The 16,414-nt window shown below is 48.5% G+C and overlaps 1 protein-coding gene and 1 long non-coding RNA gene across 2 annotated transcripts; one reads left to right on the plus strand and one right to left on the minus strand.

Annotated features, from left to right (window-relative positions):
- Positions 1-354: 354 nt before the first annotated feature.
- LOC125757977 (uncharacterized) lies at positions 355-2,011 on the plus strand. Its single transcript, XR_007415619.1, has 4 exons — positions 355-425; positions 498-564; positions 1,423-1,537; positions 1,686-2,011. It is a non-coding gene; the product is annotated as an uncharacterized LOC125757977 (long non-coding RNA).
- Positions 2,012-3,780: 1,769 nt separating this feature from the next.
- On the minus strand, positions 3,781-7,278 carry LOC119386301 (uncharacterized protein K02A2.6-like). The gene is made up of 4 exons (XM_049414299.1): positions 7,140-7,278; positions 5,750-5,949; positions 4,788-5,553; positions 3,781-4,649 (listed from the first exon to the last, which is right to left on the minus strand). The coding sequence occupies exons 1-4, from the start codon at positions 7,276-7,278 to the stop codon at positions 3,781-3,783; spliced, it is 1,974 nt and encodes a 657-aa protein (XP_049270256.1).
- Positions 7,279-16,414: the final 9,136 nt, after the last annotated feature.

The following is a 16,414-nucleotide window of genomic DNA, read 5'->3' on the forward strand; positions in this document are numbered from 1 at the left end:
TGCAAGCGGAGCGCCGGATCTCGGACCTCTCGCGGTTTTTTTTTTTTCTTTGTCACCGCGCTGGGGAGGGAAGCAAGCTCCGTGGCGTGCGGGAGTTCCCTTCCCGCGAAATCGTAGCTCTTTCGAGCGAGGACGTGCTGAAACACTACGCAGAGGCGTGCAAGCACTCAGAAGCATTTCGTTTGCCTTGATACTGGAGGCGCGCGGCCGTCTCCCGCTGCCGAGGATTTGACGCGAACTCGTAAGTGACATTCTATTTCCTCGGTGTATCGTATGGTGACTTTTGTCTAGCAACAAAATCAAATTTTATTTGCGCAATTGATGCGTCAATCTGGTCGTCTCTTCTAGCGGGCAGATCAGAAATGTTCAGGCGAACGGTGGTTATATTTGTCCGTGGACCCAAGACATCGTTGACGGGCAAATATGTAAGATTTTCTTGTTTTTTATTTGTGGCATCTTATTGTAAGACCGTAACCTGTTTTGCCGTTTTCTCTAAGGAACACTGCAACAAGGACTGGTGTGGATAGCGTGCTGCGCTGGTCTCGCCAACTGAAAAGAATTCTGGTAAGACGCATGCTTGGTTACAAAAGTTTCACGCAATCGCTTTTCACGTTGAATTTGGTCGCAAGTGTGCTGTAAATGCAGACTGCACAATATGTGACTGGCCCGCGGCCGCTTTGAAGGTAAGATTGTGTTCTCATTAATTATTTATTGTACCACGTGCACGACGGTCATCTGCGACTCGAGACAAGCAATCAGAAACTTCGCCAAAGGATGGATCTCGCGACGAGCGGCCCGAATCCTACGCAATAGCCAAGTCCATCGAGCGGTAGAATGTCAAACCAGGCTCATCTGGTTTCCGGCTCACATGGGACAGGTATCAGAGACTCAACGCAACCTAAACGAGACGGCACACGCCAAGGCGCGCGAGCTCACAAACCGCACCGGCGACCGTCGTCTATGGGGCAACACCAAAGACCGCTTGACCAGCTATAATGAAATTACCAAGGCCTTCTGCCTGGCCCGCCGAACCTTTCCTCCGCCCAGCGACAAGCTGAACAGGACGCAGGCGGCGGCCCTCAGACAACTGCAGACGCACACGTACCCCAACCCCGCACAGTGTAACAGTACCCGACAAATATATGCAAGGTCTGCCACACTGAGGTCGCCACATTAAATCACATGCTCTGGGACTGTGACAAAAATCCGGAAGGTGCTAACTCCGGAACCCTTCCGCCGCGGTGGGCCGCTGCCTTGCGCAGCCCCAGCCTCGGCGACCAACTTTGGGCTGTCCAGCAGGCCCGCGAGGCGGCGGTGAGGCAAGGCCTCGACGTCCCCACGTGGGAAACCTAAAGCCCAGTCGGCGAAAGCTCTGCCGGACCATCAATAAAGTTGTTACCAACCAACCAACTTGTTTTGCAGTGACATTACGAGCCAACAATGAAAACCTCAATCCATCCTGTCTCCACATATTATCAAGTTTGTGCACTGTGGAGCTTGAAGCACTTCTCAGAATTTCAGCACACTCGCATTTATTGTAAGTGCAGTGTTTTTCTTATTTGTGCAGTGACAAAATAATTTTGTTTAGTTGTGTGAATAGAGTTTCTAGACGCGACATGACTGTGCAACTGGTCAAGTAAATAGTCTACCTTTCTCAGAGTATTATTCATTGTTCTTTCTTTCAGTCTTTTCCGACAGAAGAACAATGCAAGTCTCACATCTTGATGAGGGTGGCGATTTACCCTCTCACATCTCGACGGTAAAACGTCGCATCTGCGTACGTGTTCAGGGCCAAGAGCACGAGAACTGGCCGAAAGAAGGGAGCCGATCCAACAAGAATGCCGTCCGTTTTATATATATGTCAGCGCTATCATGCAGCGATCACATGGACTGTACGGTTGCGTTGCACAAGGGCTGATGCAAACGCTCCGTGCGAACAATGTTGCATGTAAAATTAGTGCATCTATACAATTGCAAAATAAACATATAAAGAGAGAAAACTTATATTCACGTCTTTTTGTTATTGTGTGTTACGTATTAACACGTTAGTGCAGACCGTTAGAGGCGTTTAATTCCGTCTTAAATGTGCACTCTGCCCGTAATTAATTCAGATAGAGTTAAACGCCTCTATAAACTGCCCGTTCACATTAAATACGTACGACACGCATCAACACACCAGAAAAACAATTGATGCGTTTTCTTAGAACACGCACAAAAAATAAGAAAAAAAAGCAGAGCAATACTAGCGATAAACGTCCGCAACCGACCCACGGCCGTCGGTAAATCGACGCTTATGTGATGTCGGGCCTTGGTCAACCCGCGAGCGGCATGCACTCGGCATCGTCGGCCACGGTGGACGGGCCTACATCGGGTGCCGACGCAGGCCCACATGAGACCAATGTCAATCCCCAAGACCGGCCCTACATTGGTTGCCAAGGTTGGGCCAACGACAGTGCAGTTGGCCAGCGACATCAGGCCGACATTTTGCCAAGGATAAAATGTTGCTTGGGGGTTGCGATGTGCGTGGCCGCGGTGCCCGATATTTCAAAGTACGTCATGCTCGATTGCGAGTACAAGGAGTTGTCCCGCGGTGGTCTTCGTCATAAGCTTCGAAGTGCTGATAAGAATAACCTCGAACAGCGCTCGGGTCCAACGAGTCAACGCTATTAGTCGCACGTCTGCGATGTTCGCGACGAGTACGGCGCGCTATCGTAATCTGATGATTGAGCTTCCGCTTGCAGCTGCCCAACTAAAGCGTTCCAAATTATCGTCGACCCGTAAACACAGAACGAGTGCGAACGCGTCACTATATGTAGCGTAATTTTCGACAGCCACGACGGCCACGACCTCGCGACGCGCAAGCAGCAGACGACGATCCCGAAGCGAGCATTAACACGTTTTGGCTGCTTCTGCGGTAATACCGCAGAAGCAGCCTGTTGTAGCTTACGCCAAAGTGACAGAGCCAGGCCAGTAGCCAACGCAGAATGCTTTATTTAGCAGACAATGAAGTATATATAGGCAGCTGGCCTATGACGTAACACAAGACGGTGATGACGTTTGACACGTGTTGGCACTGCACTTCTTATCACTTCCCTCTTTCTTTTAAAGGACCCCTGACACCAAAATCGAAACCTCGAGATCTTTGTGTTGTTTGACTTTCCTGTATACGGGGGCACATCTGACCGATTATTAGTGACGAACGTTGCCTTTAAGATATCTTAATTTGGTTTTAAAGTAAGCGTGAGTGCTCACTTGAGTTGGCTGCACCTTGCGACATCCTGGTATGACGTAGATAGAGGCCCCGTGTGACGTTTCGAGTGTAAAGCAAGTATTGTGGACGTCACAGAAGGTTTGCGGGGCGCACGTGCACAATACTACGACTGGCACCCGGCGAGGCCTATTGTTCCGCACCCCTCTGGCTCTGTTGTCGGGCTGCTCTCGAGGTAGTTTTCGTGAGGGGACACGCGTTTAACCCATACCGAGGCACCCACATACTTTCAATCTCTACCGCGCTCGGGGCCCCGATTTGAAAACCGCGCTGTCAACGTCACCACAGCTTGAGTGCACGTGGTCTTTGACGCTCCCCCGCATGGGGCGCCAGTTTCTTGTGGTTTTTAGGCGGGCGTTTTGAAGTGATGCTAAAATGGTCACAATTAACTACGCTAGAATTAGTTGTACGATGCGCTAGAGCATTTACGATTTAATTTAGAGATTACCAGACACAAAGCTACAAATTACAGCCAAAAAGTCACCAACAAAAATTTCGCTGTCAGGGGTCCTTTAAAGATTGAGTCTTTGCACGGGTCTTCGTAGTCGGGTAGACCTTCGTAAGACCGGAGGAGTTGGGGAAACCCCCACAGCTGAAATAGATGTTGGTGGCGTTGTAGAAGGAACGGGAACAGCGTCCTTGTGTGCTGGAGTTGGCGGGCTTAACCGCTCCTCTCGTGGTGACTCCTGCTGCTCCCCGTTGTCAGGGCTGGGCGGTACTGGTTCGACAGTCTCCGCCCTTGGAGTCCCGGGTGACCTAGACACCCGCGGGCGAATCTGGTCTAAGTGACGCCGGGTTGGTCCACCTGGTGTGTCAACTGTCACGAGGCGCGAACCTTCGGTGCCTTTGATGACGCCTGGGCACCACCGCCTCCCGTGTCCAAAGTTGCGCACCCACACCGGGTCCCCGGGCTGGAATCTGGAAGGCTGGAAACGACTCCGAGATAAGGATGGCACACATGTATCCAAGCGTGAACGAACTTGATAATTAAGCAGCAGTTCCGAAGGAGACTTTCCGCACGGTAGGGGCGTGCGTCGGTAGCCTAGCAATACTCGCGCTAGTTTGGCGTCGAGGTCGTTCACCATCGAATGTTTGACAAGGCCATCCTTGATAGTGCGAACTGCGCGTTCCGCAAGGCCGTTCGATTGTGGGTGGTACGGGGCACTGCGCAGATGCGTTATATTGTCTGTCATGAACTGGGCAAACTGCAGCTGACTTGCAAACTGGGGCCCGTTATCTGACACTACAGTTTGCGGCAAGCCAAAACGCGCGAATAATTCGCGAAGATGTGTTATTGTGACTTCGGTGGTTGCCGACCTGACAGGGAGTGCCTCGATCCACTTCGTGTGCGAGTCGACGACTATCAGCAGCATGCGCCCGTCTATTGGCCCGGCATAATCAATGTGAAGCCGTGACCACTTTATCCCGGTTTCTGGCCAACTGATAGGCTCCTGGCGATGTGGCATTGTTTGAGCTTGTACACATGGCATGCATGAACGAGCGAGATTTTCGATCTCACCATCCAACCCTGGCCACCAGAACAGCGTCCGAGCCAGTCTTTTCATCGCCGATGCTCCCTGGTGTGACCGGTGTAGCTCGGAGAGCATGGGCCCCCGCGCCTTGCAGGGTATGATAACTCGATGACCCCCGTAGAGCAGACCTTCTGCGCTCGACAGTTCCAGTCTTCTGCAAAAGTAAGGTTGAAGATGACTGTGACATGATGAGAGGCGTTTAGGCCATCCCTTAAGCATGAAGTTCTGGACAACACAAAGATCTTTGTCTGCACTCGTCAGTTCCCTCAAAGCACCCGCTGGCACGAACGAACTGTCAAGATTCTCTGTAGCCAGCACGTATTCTGGCAAGGTTCCCGAGTGAACAGCCTCTGGTGTCGGCACTGGCAAACGTCTAAGTGCGTCTGCATTGGCGTTTTGCTTCCCGGCCCTGTACTCGATGCGGTATCGGTACTGACTTAGGAACAGAGCCCACCTCTGGATACGCGCCGACGCCATTGGAGGCACCGGTCGATCTTCTCGTAGAAGACCCACAAGTGGTTGGTGGTCCGTCACCAGCACAAACTCGCGGCCCAACAGGTAGTCTCGAAACTTTGAGACTCCGAACACTAGCGCCGGAGCTTCCTTCTCGAGCTGCGAATAATTTTTTTCGGCGCGCGTCAGTGCGCGTGAACGGAAAGCGATGGGCTTATCCACGTGGCCCATGCGGTGCGAGATGACGGCACCTAAACCCGACGGTGATGCATCACATTCCAACCGGACTGGTTGGTCGGGCTGAAAATATGTCAGCACTGGTGAGCTGAGAAGCGTTCGTTTCGCCTTGAGATAAGATTTTTCCTGGGTTGCACCCCACTCCCATCTATGCTCTTTTTCGAGTAGATTATACAAGGGGGCCAACATCGCTGACATGTGTGGCAGGAACCGGTGATAATACGACAGTAGACCCAAAAAAAGAGCGCAGTTCGCTTACATTCGTAGGCCGTGGTGAATCGCGTATTGCAGCCAGGTTCTTTTCCAACGGGTGCAAGCCGTCTTTGTCGATCCGGTGCCCCAAATAGACGATTGAGTCTTTACGGAAGTGACATTTTTCTGCCTTCAGTTTGACACCGTTTTCCTGTAGCCGGTGCAAAACATCCCGGAGCACGGAGTCGTTACTGTCTGGACGCTCGGCTATTAATAGAGAGTTTTAGTGCTGGGGACCCCAAGCCACCTGCGTACGCACGCTCTTGCGTTCCTTTGTACTCCCAGCCGCATCCACCGAGAATACAAAAGAGCGCAAGGGCCCGCACGCCCCCAAGCCCGCGGGAACCCAGTACTAAAACTCACCTGCACGGCTGGAAGGCCAGCCAGGACGGTTTCCATGCGCCGCTGCGTGTTTTCACGGCCAACTTCTTCGCTTCCTCATCCAAGGGGAGCTGGTTGTATGCGTCCTTCAGATCCAATGTAGTGAAAAGAGATCCCTCACGAAGTGACGCGAAAATATCCTCGATGTTAGGTAGTGGATACTGCTCAGTTATGCACGCAGCATTAATAGTGGTCTTAAAATCACCGCAGATGCGGAGTGACCCGTCTTTCTTTAGTACCGGCACTATTGGTGCCGCCCACTCTGAATGTGCTATAGGCGATAATATGCCTTCACTCACTAAGCGTTCCAGCTCCGTTTCCACTTTCTCACGAAGAGCGTAAGGGATAGGCCGCGCCTTGTGGAACTTAGGTTGGGCGTCTTCTCGAACGTGGAATTTCACAGGAGGCCCCTGAATTCTTCCGAGCCCAGACTCAAAAAGTGCGTGAAACTCCGTGCAGAGGCTGTCGCGAGCAACTGACATCGATTGCACTGTTCCGAGGAACTCACTCGGAAGTATTGACAATGCTTGAATTAAATCCCTTCCGCAAAGGCTTGGACCAGAACACCCTATAACGATCAGGGTGGCAGGGACATCTTTGCCTGAAAATTGGGCTTGAAGCTGTAGTTCACCGACAATGGGCAACTTGCCCAGGTAGCAGCTGAGCGTGTGTTTGCATTTCGATAACCGCGGCCAGCTCAGGCGATGCTTGAGATAAACTTCTTGCGGGATTATTGAAAATGGTGATCCCGTATCAATGATCATGTTCAGGGGCACGCCCCCCCCCAACGGATGACCCTGCGATACGCCTGTAGCAGACGTTGCTTCTCCCGTGTCTCTTGTACAGTGAACACTGTTGAAATATCACTTTCCTCGGTTTCAGATGCAGTGCTCTCATACTGAAAGGCATAAGCACTGACATCCTGCCTGCCACGAGCCCTGAGCCTCGATTGGGAGCGGCATTTTCTTGCGAAATGACCTGTCTTCCCACAGCGAAAACATTTCTCTCTTTTGTGCGGGCAATCATATGCTTGATGGTCATGGCTTCCGCAGCGTGCACAATCTGCAACTCGTTGCTTCTGATCTCTGGAGGTGGTTTGAACTGGCGAGATTTTCCAGCTAAACTGCACACCTCTGCCGTATCAGGTTTGGTCATGGCGCTAACTTCCTGCGCAGCGGCTTCGGCAGCCGTAGCAATGTTTACCGCTTCGGCCAGTGTGAGCTCACTTCTTTCAAGCAGCGTCTGCTGCAGAGCGCGATTTCGGATGCCACAAACGATGCGGTCACGTAACATACGGTCAAAACCGGTGCCAAAGTTACACTTATCTGCCAGCTTGCGGAGCTCAACGACATAGCCTCGGACAGATTCAGTGGCCGTTTGGTCCCTAGTGAAGAACTTATAACTTGCGGCAACCTCGTTACTCTTCGGCGCATAGTGGGCATTTAGGAAAGCGAGTGCTTCTTGGTAACTCAGCTCATTTACTTTACGGGGAGCGCAGTGTCCCGCAAGAACGCCTACCACCTTCGATGATAGCGTCGAAATCAGAAGCGCCCTTTTCTTATCCTCTTTGTTAATATCATTTGCTTCAAAGAATGCCTCCAGCTGAGTCAAGTAAATCTCCCACTTATCTTGATTTTCGTCGAAACTTGGGGTGCCGAGACTCGTAGCCATGGCCATGGCCGCCGACGTTACGTGGTGGTAGGCGAAGGTGGTGGTTACATTCAGCGCCCAGGAAGCGTGAGTCCCACCCTCGTCGCCACTGTTGTAGCTTACGCCAAAGTGACAGAGCCAGGCCAGTAGCCAACGCAGAATGCTTTATTTAGCAGACAATGAAGTATATATAGGCAGCTGGCCTATGACGTAACACAAGACGGTGATGACGTTTGACACGTGTTGGCACTGCACTTCTTATCACAGCCAAAACGTGTTTTTCGTACGCTTGTTACTGAATGGAGGAGCCAGCTGAAACGGAGAACTTGAACGTGGAGAAATGCTCTTTACGACGAGCCCAAAATGGTGGCGCCCAGTTGCGCCGTTGCCGAGCTATAATTTTGAAAAACGCTTTTTTTTATATTTCCGCAATTTTCGCCAAGTCGGCAGACGCAAAACAATTTTTTTATAGCACTTCTACGTAGTTTTCATTGAAGATATTTTGGAATCAGATAGAAATGGGCTACAGAAACTGAAAATGCGATTTTCCAAAAATCGCATTTTTTGGGGGTCCCCCGTTAAAAATAAGAGCATGTTTGTGACTCGTAATTCTCTCCGGTTACGACAGACCCATTCAGTGTTTACATGAAAGTCTGTTGTAACAGTACTTGGATTTTACATACTCCCTTTACAACAGACCAAAATCCTCTTCACTATGAAGGTCTGTTGTAATGAGGTTATACTGTATCAATATAAGCGGCAGGGGCGTAGCCAGAAATTTTTTTCGGGGGGGGGGGGAGGGGGTTCAACCATACTTTATGTATGTTCGTGCGTGCGTTTGTATGTGTGCGTGTATATATACGCAAGCAAAACTGAAAAATTTCGGGGGGGGGGGGGTTTGAACCCCCCAATCCCCCCTTGGCTACGCCCCTGTCAAGCGGACGAAGGAACTGCGTTTTGTGTTTTTTTTTTGTAATCAAAGCATCAACTGTAGGCAACATGGCGTAGCAGCAGTCAAGCGACATGCAGCCATGAAACGGCACATTGATGCTTCAGGTGGGCTGCAGCGGCCGAAAACGATCCAGCCGACTTTGGAATTCGGCAGTCCATGGAACGTTTTGCAGTGTGACCGCGTGACAAATGCAGAAACTCTGTTTGTGCTTGGCATGACTCTCAAGGGCATCCTATACTCGTGGGCCGACACAGCAACTGCCTTGTTTCCCAAGTTATTTGGAGATTCCGAAACAGCGAAGCAGTTTAGTTGTAAGAGGTTCAAGGCATCCTACATAGTTAGTGATGGCCTCGGGCCGTATTTCAAGAAACTTGTGCTTGACGAGCTGAACAAGCCGGATGTGGTTTTATCTGTTAGCATTGACGAGACCCCTCTTCCTGAACAGAGGTGCCAACAACTTCATGTTGTAGTTAGGCATTTCTCCAACAAAATGCAGCGAGTTGTGGAACACCTACAGTCTTTCCAGCTGGGCTCTGCGACTTCGGAAATTTTGGCTAGTGAAGTGCGGAGAGCAATGATGGACCTCCCGCAGAAAAATGTCATTTGCTTTTCTACGGATGGCCCTAATGCAATGAAAAGCTTCAGAAAAAAGATGCAGGAAGCATACCCTGACATCATAGATGTAGGAGAGTGCTGCTTGCACAAAGTGCGCAACTCATTTGCCCGCGGCTTGAGTGCTGTTGGCTCGGATGTCGACGCTGCTGTGGTGGATGTTTATTACTTTTTTAAGAATTCTTCAGCTCAGAATGAATTGTTGAAGGCAGAGCACCTGCTCCAAAAGCTAGTTTTGCTGCTCCAAAACGCAATTTTGCCTGCTCCAGTGGCATAAGCCAGTAGCATCACTGCATTGTGTCATTGAGAGACTACGTGCATGTTATCAATGGTGTTGAAGTCTGAATTCTTAGGGGAACGCCGACGCTTGTCCTTGATGCAGTCCCGACTAGGTCCCGACGATCTCGCTCAACCTGCCTGCATATTTGACGCTGAAAACTCCGGCTCCGCGGACCCAAACAAAGCGGCGGCATCAGTGTGCCGGCTGAGAATCAAGGGATTGAATAGAAGGCTGATAAGGGTTTGAACAAGTCGCGGGATGAGAAACGAAGAAGCGCACAGCAGCACCTGAAATTGAGTAGGCTATAAATTGCTACAGTGGCGTAAAAAGAATGTCATTTTTCGTGCATATTTTATTGCACTCTTAATTTTTGAAGGTACACCAAAAAAAAAACAATTTTTCCGAGAAGAGGCTTGTAAGCGAGAGAACGTGCAAAATCTGACGCAATATCTAAAAACAAAATTTTGATCTTGAATCTTTTTGTATTAATAAACATGTGATGGCGAATTTAGCAGGCATAGGGTTCTTGGAGCCCAATTAACCAATCTAAGTCGATTTATTGTTCCACTTTAGTGTCCCTTCGACCGATTTTGCAACCATATAACATCTTTTTTTATTTAAATGCATTTTGGAAAGACAACCTAAACTCTGTCGTTCTGCTTGCTTTGTTTTATGTTAACTTTTGTATCCTGGCTCTATAATTTTATCTTTTTACAATTTCTTTAATTGCAAATGTATTGTTTTATAAATATGCAAACCTTGTATTTTTATGTTATCAATTATTATCATTACAGTTAGGGCTTTGCTTTGCAGTGGTGTACGTCCCAAGCAACGCTGGCCGACTGCCGACGTTTGGCTGATCACTGGCAAATAGCCGGCAGCCGACTTCACTGGCCACCAGACATCCGAAAAGGGTCGGCCGGAGGTGCACTGCCAGCTACGTCGGCACTAGATCGGCTGCACGATTCGTGCCACCGTCGGTGGCCGAGTGAACGCCAAGCGCGCCAAACGTGCACGTTAAGTATTTGAGTAGGAAAAGGCACAATTACGGAGTTGGTTAGGGGCGGAATTTAAATGTCGAAGTTTTTCACCTGTTTCGCAAGAAACTTCGCAACCTGTAGCGATCGGGCCGCCGAGAATCCTCCGCCGCATTGTCATGAGTAGAGACCAGAAGTTCAGGCACGAATAAACAAAGTTTTAGGCGCCTATAATAGGCCCTTAAAACTGTCATTTAGGCATAAATAGCCGTTAAAAACTACCGTTTAGGCATATATAGGCACAAGTCATAATTATGTCAGTAGCGTGTTTCAGGACAAATCTTCGACTTCTAACAAACACAGCAGGCAAACCCTGTGCTTTGGGAAAGTTAATTTTATTTTTTTTTTCATGAAAAGATTTACAAGTAGAGCGACCACTTGAACAGATTGAGGTGAAAGCTGGGTTGATTGGACACTGTGAGAAAGGCTATGAAAGCAATGGCAAACCAGCACCATCTCAAGGTTTTCGGGCTTGAAATTCTGCCTTCTTTCAGCCAGTATTTGTTTCTATGCGGAAAAAGAACGCATGGCGTCCACTGAAGTCAGTGGAGCGTACTTGTAGTCCGGCACTCTCGATGCTCTAATTGCATCTGGAATCTTGGAATCTGCACCGCTCAGAACGTTAGACACTTGTTTTAGCATATAAAATCCGGGATTCCGGTCCAAGACAGATTTAAACTTCGAGGTGACTCTATCAGCGACAGGTCCGTTGACGACCATGGCGAACCTTTCCTGCACGTCCAAAATTAGCTCTACACTCCGAGTGAGAGTGGTGCCCGAACTTTCAAGTTTCGGTATGCTTTGTGCAAGGAAAGTAAAATGAGCACACAAATCGGCCAAGTCGGATTCAAGTGTATCGGGGTGTAGAACAGTCTAGGCTCTTCTCACGGCGATGCTCTCGTCCACTGCAAAGCTGTTAACAGCCGTAACACCAGCGAAGTGTTTGTTGTAGTAGTCCACTGCCTTCAGCCAAGTTCCCCAGCGGGTAACAACGGGCTTTGGTAGAAGAGGCACATCCGGCAACTGCTCTAGGCACGAACGCGCGAAGGCGTCTTAAGGAACACTGTATTGCCTGCAGCTATTAGTTCGTTAACAGAACTGAACGACTTTCTCAGCTCTTCAGACCCGATGAATCCTATGGGCAAGACAAGTGACATGCAATAATTCTGGATAAAAGAACCTGACAAGTGCAGCAGCCTTGTGCATATAAGCTGCTGCATTTGTGGAGAGCAGCAGTACTCGGTCGTCGTGGGATCCGGAGGGGTAGGTACCCTCAAGGACGAGTTCACAAAAAGCAGGCGATGGTATCACCGCTCGTTTTTTCTAGTTGTTTCAAGCATACCAAGGAAAGTGTTGTTGCCTCTTTTGCATCCAGCTTGCGTTGGATACGTGGAACTTTAGTTCACTTGCACTTGCTCTTTTTTCCCTCGCGGCTGTTGACAAACGCTGAGCAAATGGCGAAGTTAGATAGCACGAGCCCAAGCGTGCATATTAAAATCAAAATGCTTATACCAGTATCCAACCGAGAATGCACCGCACATTTCCTGTTTCATGCGAGTTCACAGATGCGGATATCAAAATAACAAGACAATGAATCTGAGTGCCCGCGAAATGCCCACAAAATACATGTTGTTCGCGTAGGTTAAGGGGTAATTGAAATTGGCAGTTGCGTAAGCAATGTTGGGAGCTTTATGCCTATGCGTGTTTCAGAGTGGACGTCAAACTCAAAATATTGCTGACCTTTCCAAGGTCAATTCTCACCTGCTTTCCACATGGATGGCAAAATATCGTTTCTCCATAGAGGAAGTAGCACTGCGATCTACTGGTCCATTGCCTGACAGCGGCACTTTTCGGCGTGTTTTTCTTCGGCATTGCGCGGCAGACTTCCGACAGCTGCCGTTATGAAGAACATAAATGCCAACGAAACTGACGTGTAGGATGTAGGCTGAAGCGCTAGCCTAGCTTAGCTTTGGCTCACTAGAGTACACTCTAGCCTCGCTCACGCAACCGCAGCGCTCCACTACTCCCGAACCGACCACCTTTGCGGGACCGAGCAGGTCGTCAAGGGGTATTCAGACGGGGGAGAAATGCTCGGGGGAGGCGGGGGGATTGCGGATCACGTGACCGCGACGTCACGGATTAGCGAGTGGGCGTGACCCCCCCGCGCCTCCTCGGAGGAGACGGTGACGTTTTCCCCGAAAGGACAAACGATCCCCCGGCGGTGGGGGATGTGGCGGAATTTCGGGCTCTTGTTTGGCCACATTGTTGCGCTTGCTCCTGCAGAGAGCGGCAGTGGGTGTCCAGTCTGCAGTTGGGGTCATCTGTAGCTGGGGTCATCGTCGTCAGCAGCTGGTGAAACGGCCGGTACAAGCCACAGGAGTAGTCTGGTAACACTGGTCTCCCCCTCCGTTCGCCCCGTCCGTGTGAGTGGGGGGCATTTGTGGATACTTCTCCTCGCGAGTTGACGTCACTTGGCTCCGCCTTTACCCCCCGATCATTTCTCCCCCGTCTGAATACCCCTTCAAGGGCGATGCTGTTTGTGCGAGCGCTACGTGCGTGCAGATGCTGAACGGGCACATTTCTTTGACATGAATAGGGAGGTGACTGCGCGAGTTCTGTAATTATGTTACCGGTAAAACGCACATTCGTTGCGGCAGTCGTGTCTACTCGGAGCTGTCAGCAACCATCCAGCACGCTTTCGCGTGCGTTTTCTATTGATAACTTTTCAATTGCTTGGATGCCAAGTTTGTCGTGCGGCTTTAAATTTATTATGAGCTCAGTGTGAAGAGCATAAATTTACATCTGCCCTGTTGAGTCCCTGGCTGCATCGCAATGCGCAGTGTTCAGTTTCGTGGGAGTTTCACTTTTGCCGAGGTTTGCATCGAATGATAACAACGTCGGATCGCAAGTTTAATGTCACCTTGGATTTTTTTAGAGCTCCCTTTGACAGCATAATGATATACGCAAACAAAAATAAATAAATATTTCATGCCCACTTCGACGATGCACGTTTCTTGCAGAGGCGTGTTTCATTTCGAATAATATCGACGCCTGATCACGCACCGTGTTCGCTTATTCGAATGTCGCTTTGGTTGTTTCGACAGCTCGCTTGGTCGGCATCATACTATACAGGGGCGTAGCCAAGGGGGGGGGGGGTTCAAACCCTCCCCGAAAATTTTCAATTTTGCTTGCGTATACGCACACATACAAACGCACGCACAAACATACATAAAGTATGGTTGGACCCCCCCCCCCCCCGAAAAAAATTTCTGGCTACGCCCCTGATACTATACAATACCCACTGGGATCGCGCATGTTTATGATTATGCCGAGATTTGTGCCCAATAATAAGCGCATCTGAATTCGCGAAGCCATCGAAAATTTAATTGCCACCTTGGTTCTTTTTTCAGCTCGTTTCCAAAGCGGCATGCAAGGCTTTTTATTACGTGCCGAACGCATGACATTAATACGAGGCACGCCGTGGTGGATTAATTCGGATTAATTTCGGCCACCAGGGTTTCTTTAACGTGTACGTAAATCTAAGTACGCCGGTGTTACTGCATTTCGCTCCCATCGAAATGCAGCTGCTGTATGCGTGAATCGAAACCATGACCACGATTTTAGCAGCGCAACACTTCAGCCTTCTAAGCAATCACCCACGAAACACAAGAAAAGCTAGAAAACTTCTACTAAACATCTAGAAAGGAAACTCCAAAAGTATATTAGAAGTTTAGTTGAGATGTTATTTAGACGTAAGCAGCTTGAAAACTTCCTGTAGCTGTGCTAACGCCACGTTATTAGAAGTCTAGAAAACTGCTTGCAAGAATTCTAAAAAACTTCTTGCTAGATCTTTTTAAGAGCTTTTTTAGACATTTATTTTTCATGCAAACCAGCTTGTTGAGGAGCTTGCCCTAGTCAATTCGTTGCATCATGCAGCCTTTTGCAATCACGTTTTAGCTGTTCCCTGTCAAGCGTAATAGGTAAAGGGATGCCTGCGTAATATGGCGTCACATTAATTTCTGGAGCTACTCTAGCGAGCAGGATTGATAATTAAAAAAAAAGCAGATGTTCAGGGGAAGATGGAAGCTTGACGAGATGACAAATTCTTCGACACGGGGTGTCGCTGGAGCCATTTCGACAAGCGGACTTGTCAATTCACAGCTTTGAAGAAGACAAGTTTGCTTGTCGAAGCACTGACTCCAGCGACACCCCGTGTCCAAGAATTTCTCATCTCTTCAAGCTTCCATCTTCCCCTGAACTTCTGCCTCTTTTGACTTATCAATTTTGCTCGCTAGAGTAGCTCGAGAAATTAATGTGACGCCATATTACGCAGGCATCCCTTTACCTGTTACGCTTGACAGTGAACAGCTAAAACGTGATAGCAAAACACTGGCAAGATACAACGAATTGACTAGCGTGTTGCTGGAGCCAACATTTTGACAAACTAACTTGTCTTCAAGTTCCAGCCTTGAAGAAAAGTCGAAGCGCTTGTCGAAAAGTCGCTTGTCGAAGCGGCTCCGGCGACACCCTGTGTTCAAGAATTTTTTATCTCAGCAAAATTGGTGTACTTCTGGCCAAAGAATTAGTTAGCCCTATTTATTCAGACATGACATTGCCTTAATTCATTGTTCTCAACACATCTAAGCATTTTGATGTGGGGCCATTTTCATTACTTGTGTTTTATGGTATGCGTTATACCACGCTTCCAAAAGTAAATGCGAAATTCCAACAAATGTTGTTATCATGCATAACCTTTATTGTAGCAATTCCAAACAATATGTTGACCACTTGACATAGGCTGGAGCAATGTAATTGATGACTTTGTCCAAGAACCTGCACGCAAAAGGCACAGTAAAGTACGTGTCTCAATCAATCAGACATGTATCAGCACAACAAAAATCGGAAAGCTGTCTTGGCAAACACACGAGCACAGCAGCAATACTTTGCTAAATCATCGAACATTTGTAAACGTCAATAGGAGCAGTTCAATGGCTTATTTTGTCTCAATGAAGTAAATTTAGATATGCTAAAGAATCTTAAGTAGGCAAAATTTAGAGTTCCTCTACAATGGTGTGTGTCAATAATATCGTGGTTTTGGGAATACCTGGAATTCTAATTTCCGCCTGCACACAAAAGGCACGATGAGCCAAGAAAATGTTTCAGTCAAGCATGCACCTACACCAGCATAACAAAGAAACAAATAAAACGAAACAAGAGGCTAGTTTGGTTAAACGACAACAAACACCGTAGCACAGGGTGACACTGGTTTAGGGAAAAATTCGCCCTAGTTGGTAGCACATGCAAAGAATTTTTTCGCATAACCAACACAAGAACAAAAATGGAGACACAACATGTGCACTAACTTTCAGTAGAATGGTTTATTGCACACGAGGCAAACGGTTGCACAATGCCGGTGCACTCACACTGCACCAAGAAGCAATGCACCGAGATTTGTCTTTTTCCACTTCATTTTTAGACATACATAACACTCATAAACTCACAGACTACTGCACATTCCAGAAAGTCTATTCTTTATCTGACAAGGACAGGGACAGAGTACTAACACAAGTGGTACGGATATTTGCGATTTTGGCAGCTTATAATATTATCAATCTCGTTAGTTAAGCTCTATTGGTTGATAAAACCTTTGAGTTCTGCTAGAAAGGTTCACACCCACACGCTCTGCAGGACAATGCAAGCCACCCATCATTGACTTTATTTACAAGATTACAATGCTCTATTAACCTATCATTCATGCAG

This window comes from Rhipicephalus sanguineus, chromosome 3, assembly GCF_013339695.2.
Source record: "Rhipicephalus sanguineus isolate Rsan-2018 chromosome 3, BIME_Rsan_1.4, whole genome shotgun sequence".
Lineage (NCBI taxonomy): Eukaryota > Metazoa > Arthropoda > Arachnida > Ixodida > Ixodidae > Rhipicephalus > Rhipicephalus sanguineus.

What these genes read in the sequence shown, in the direction of transcription:
- LOC119386301 (XM_049414299.1), bottom strand. Translation starts at nt 7,278, where the DNA reads ATGACCAAACCTGATACGGCAGAGGTGTGCAGTTTAGCTGGAAAATCT. An exon ending in ATTCACCACGGCCTACGAAT is followed by an intron (nt 5,554 to 5,749) that starts GTAAGCGAACTG and finishes ACATATTTTCAG; the next exon opens with CCCGACCAACCAGTCCGGTT. An exon ending in CTGGTGGCCAGGGTTGGATG is followed by an intron (nt 4,650 to 4,787) that starts GTGAGATCGAAA and finishes CCGGGCCAATAG; the next exon opens with ACGGGCGCATGCTGCTGATA.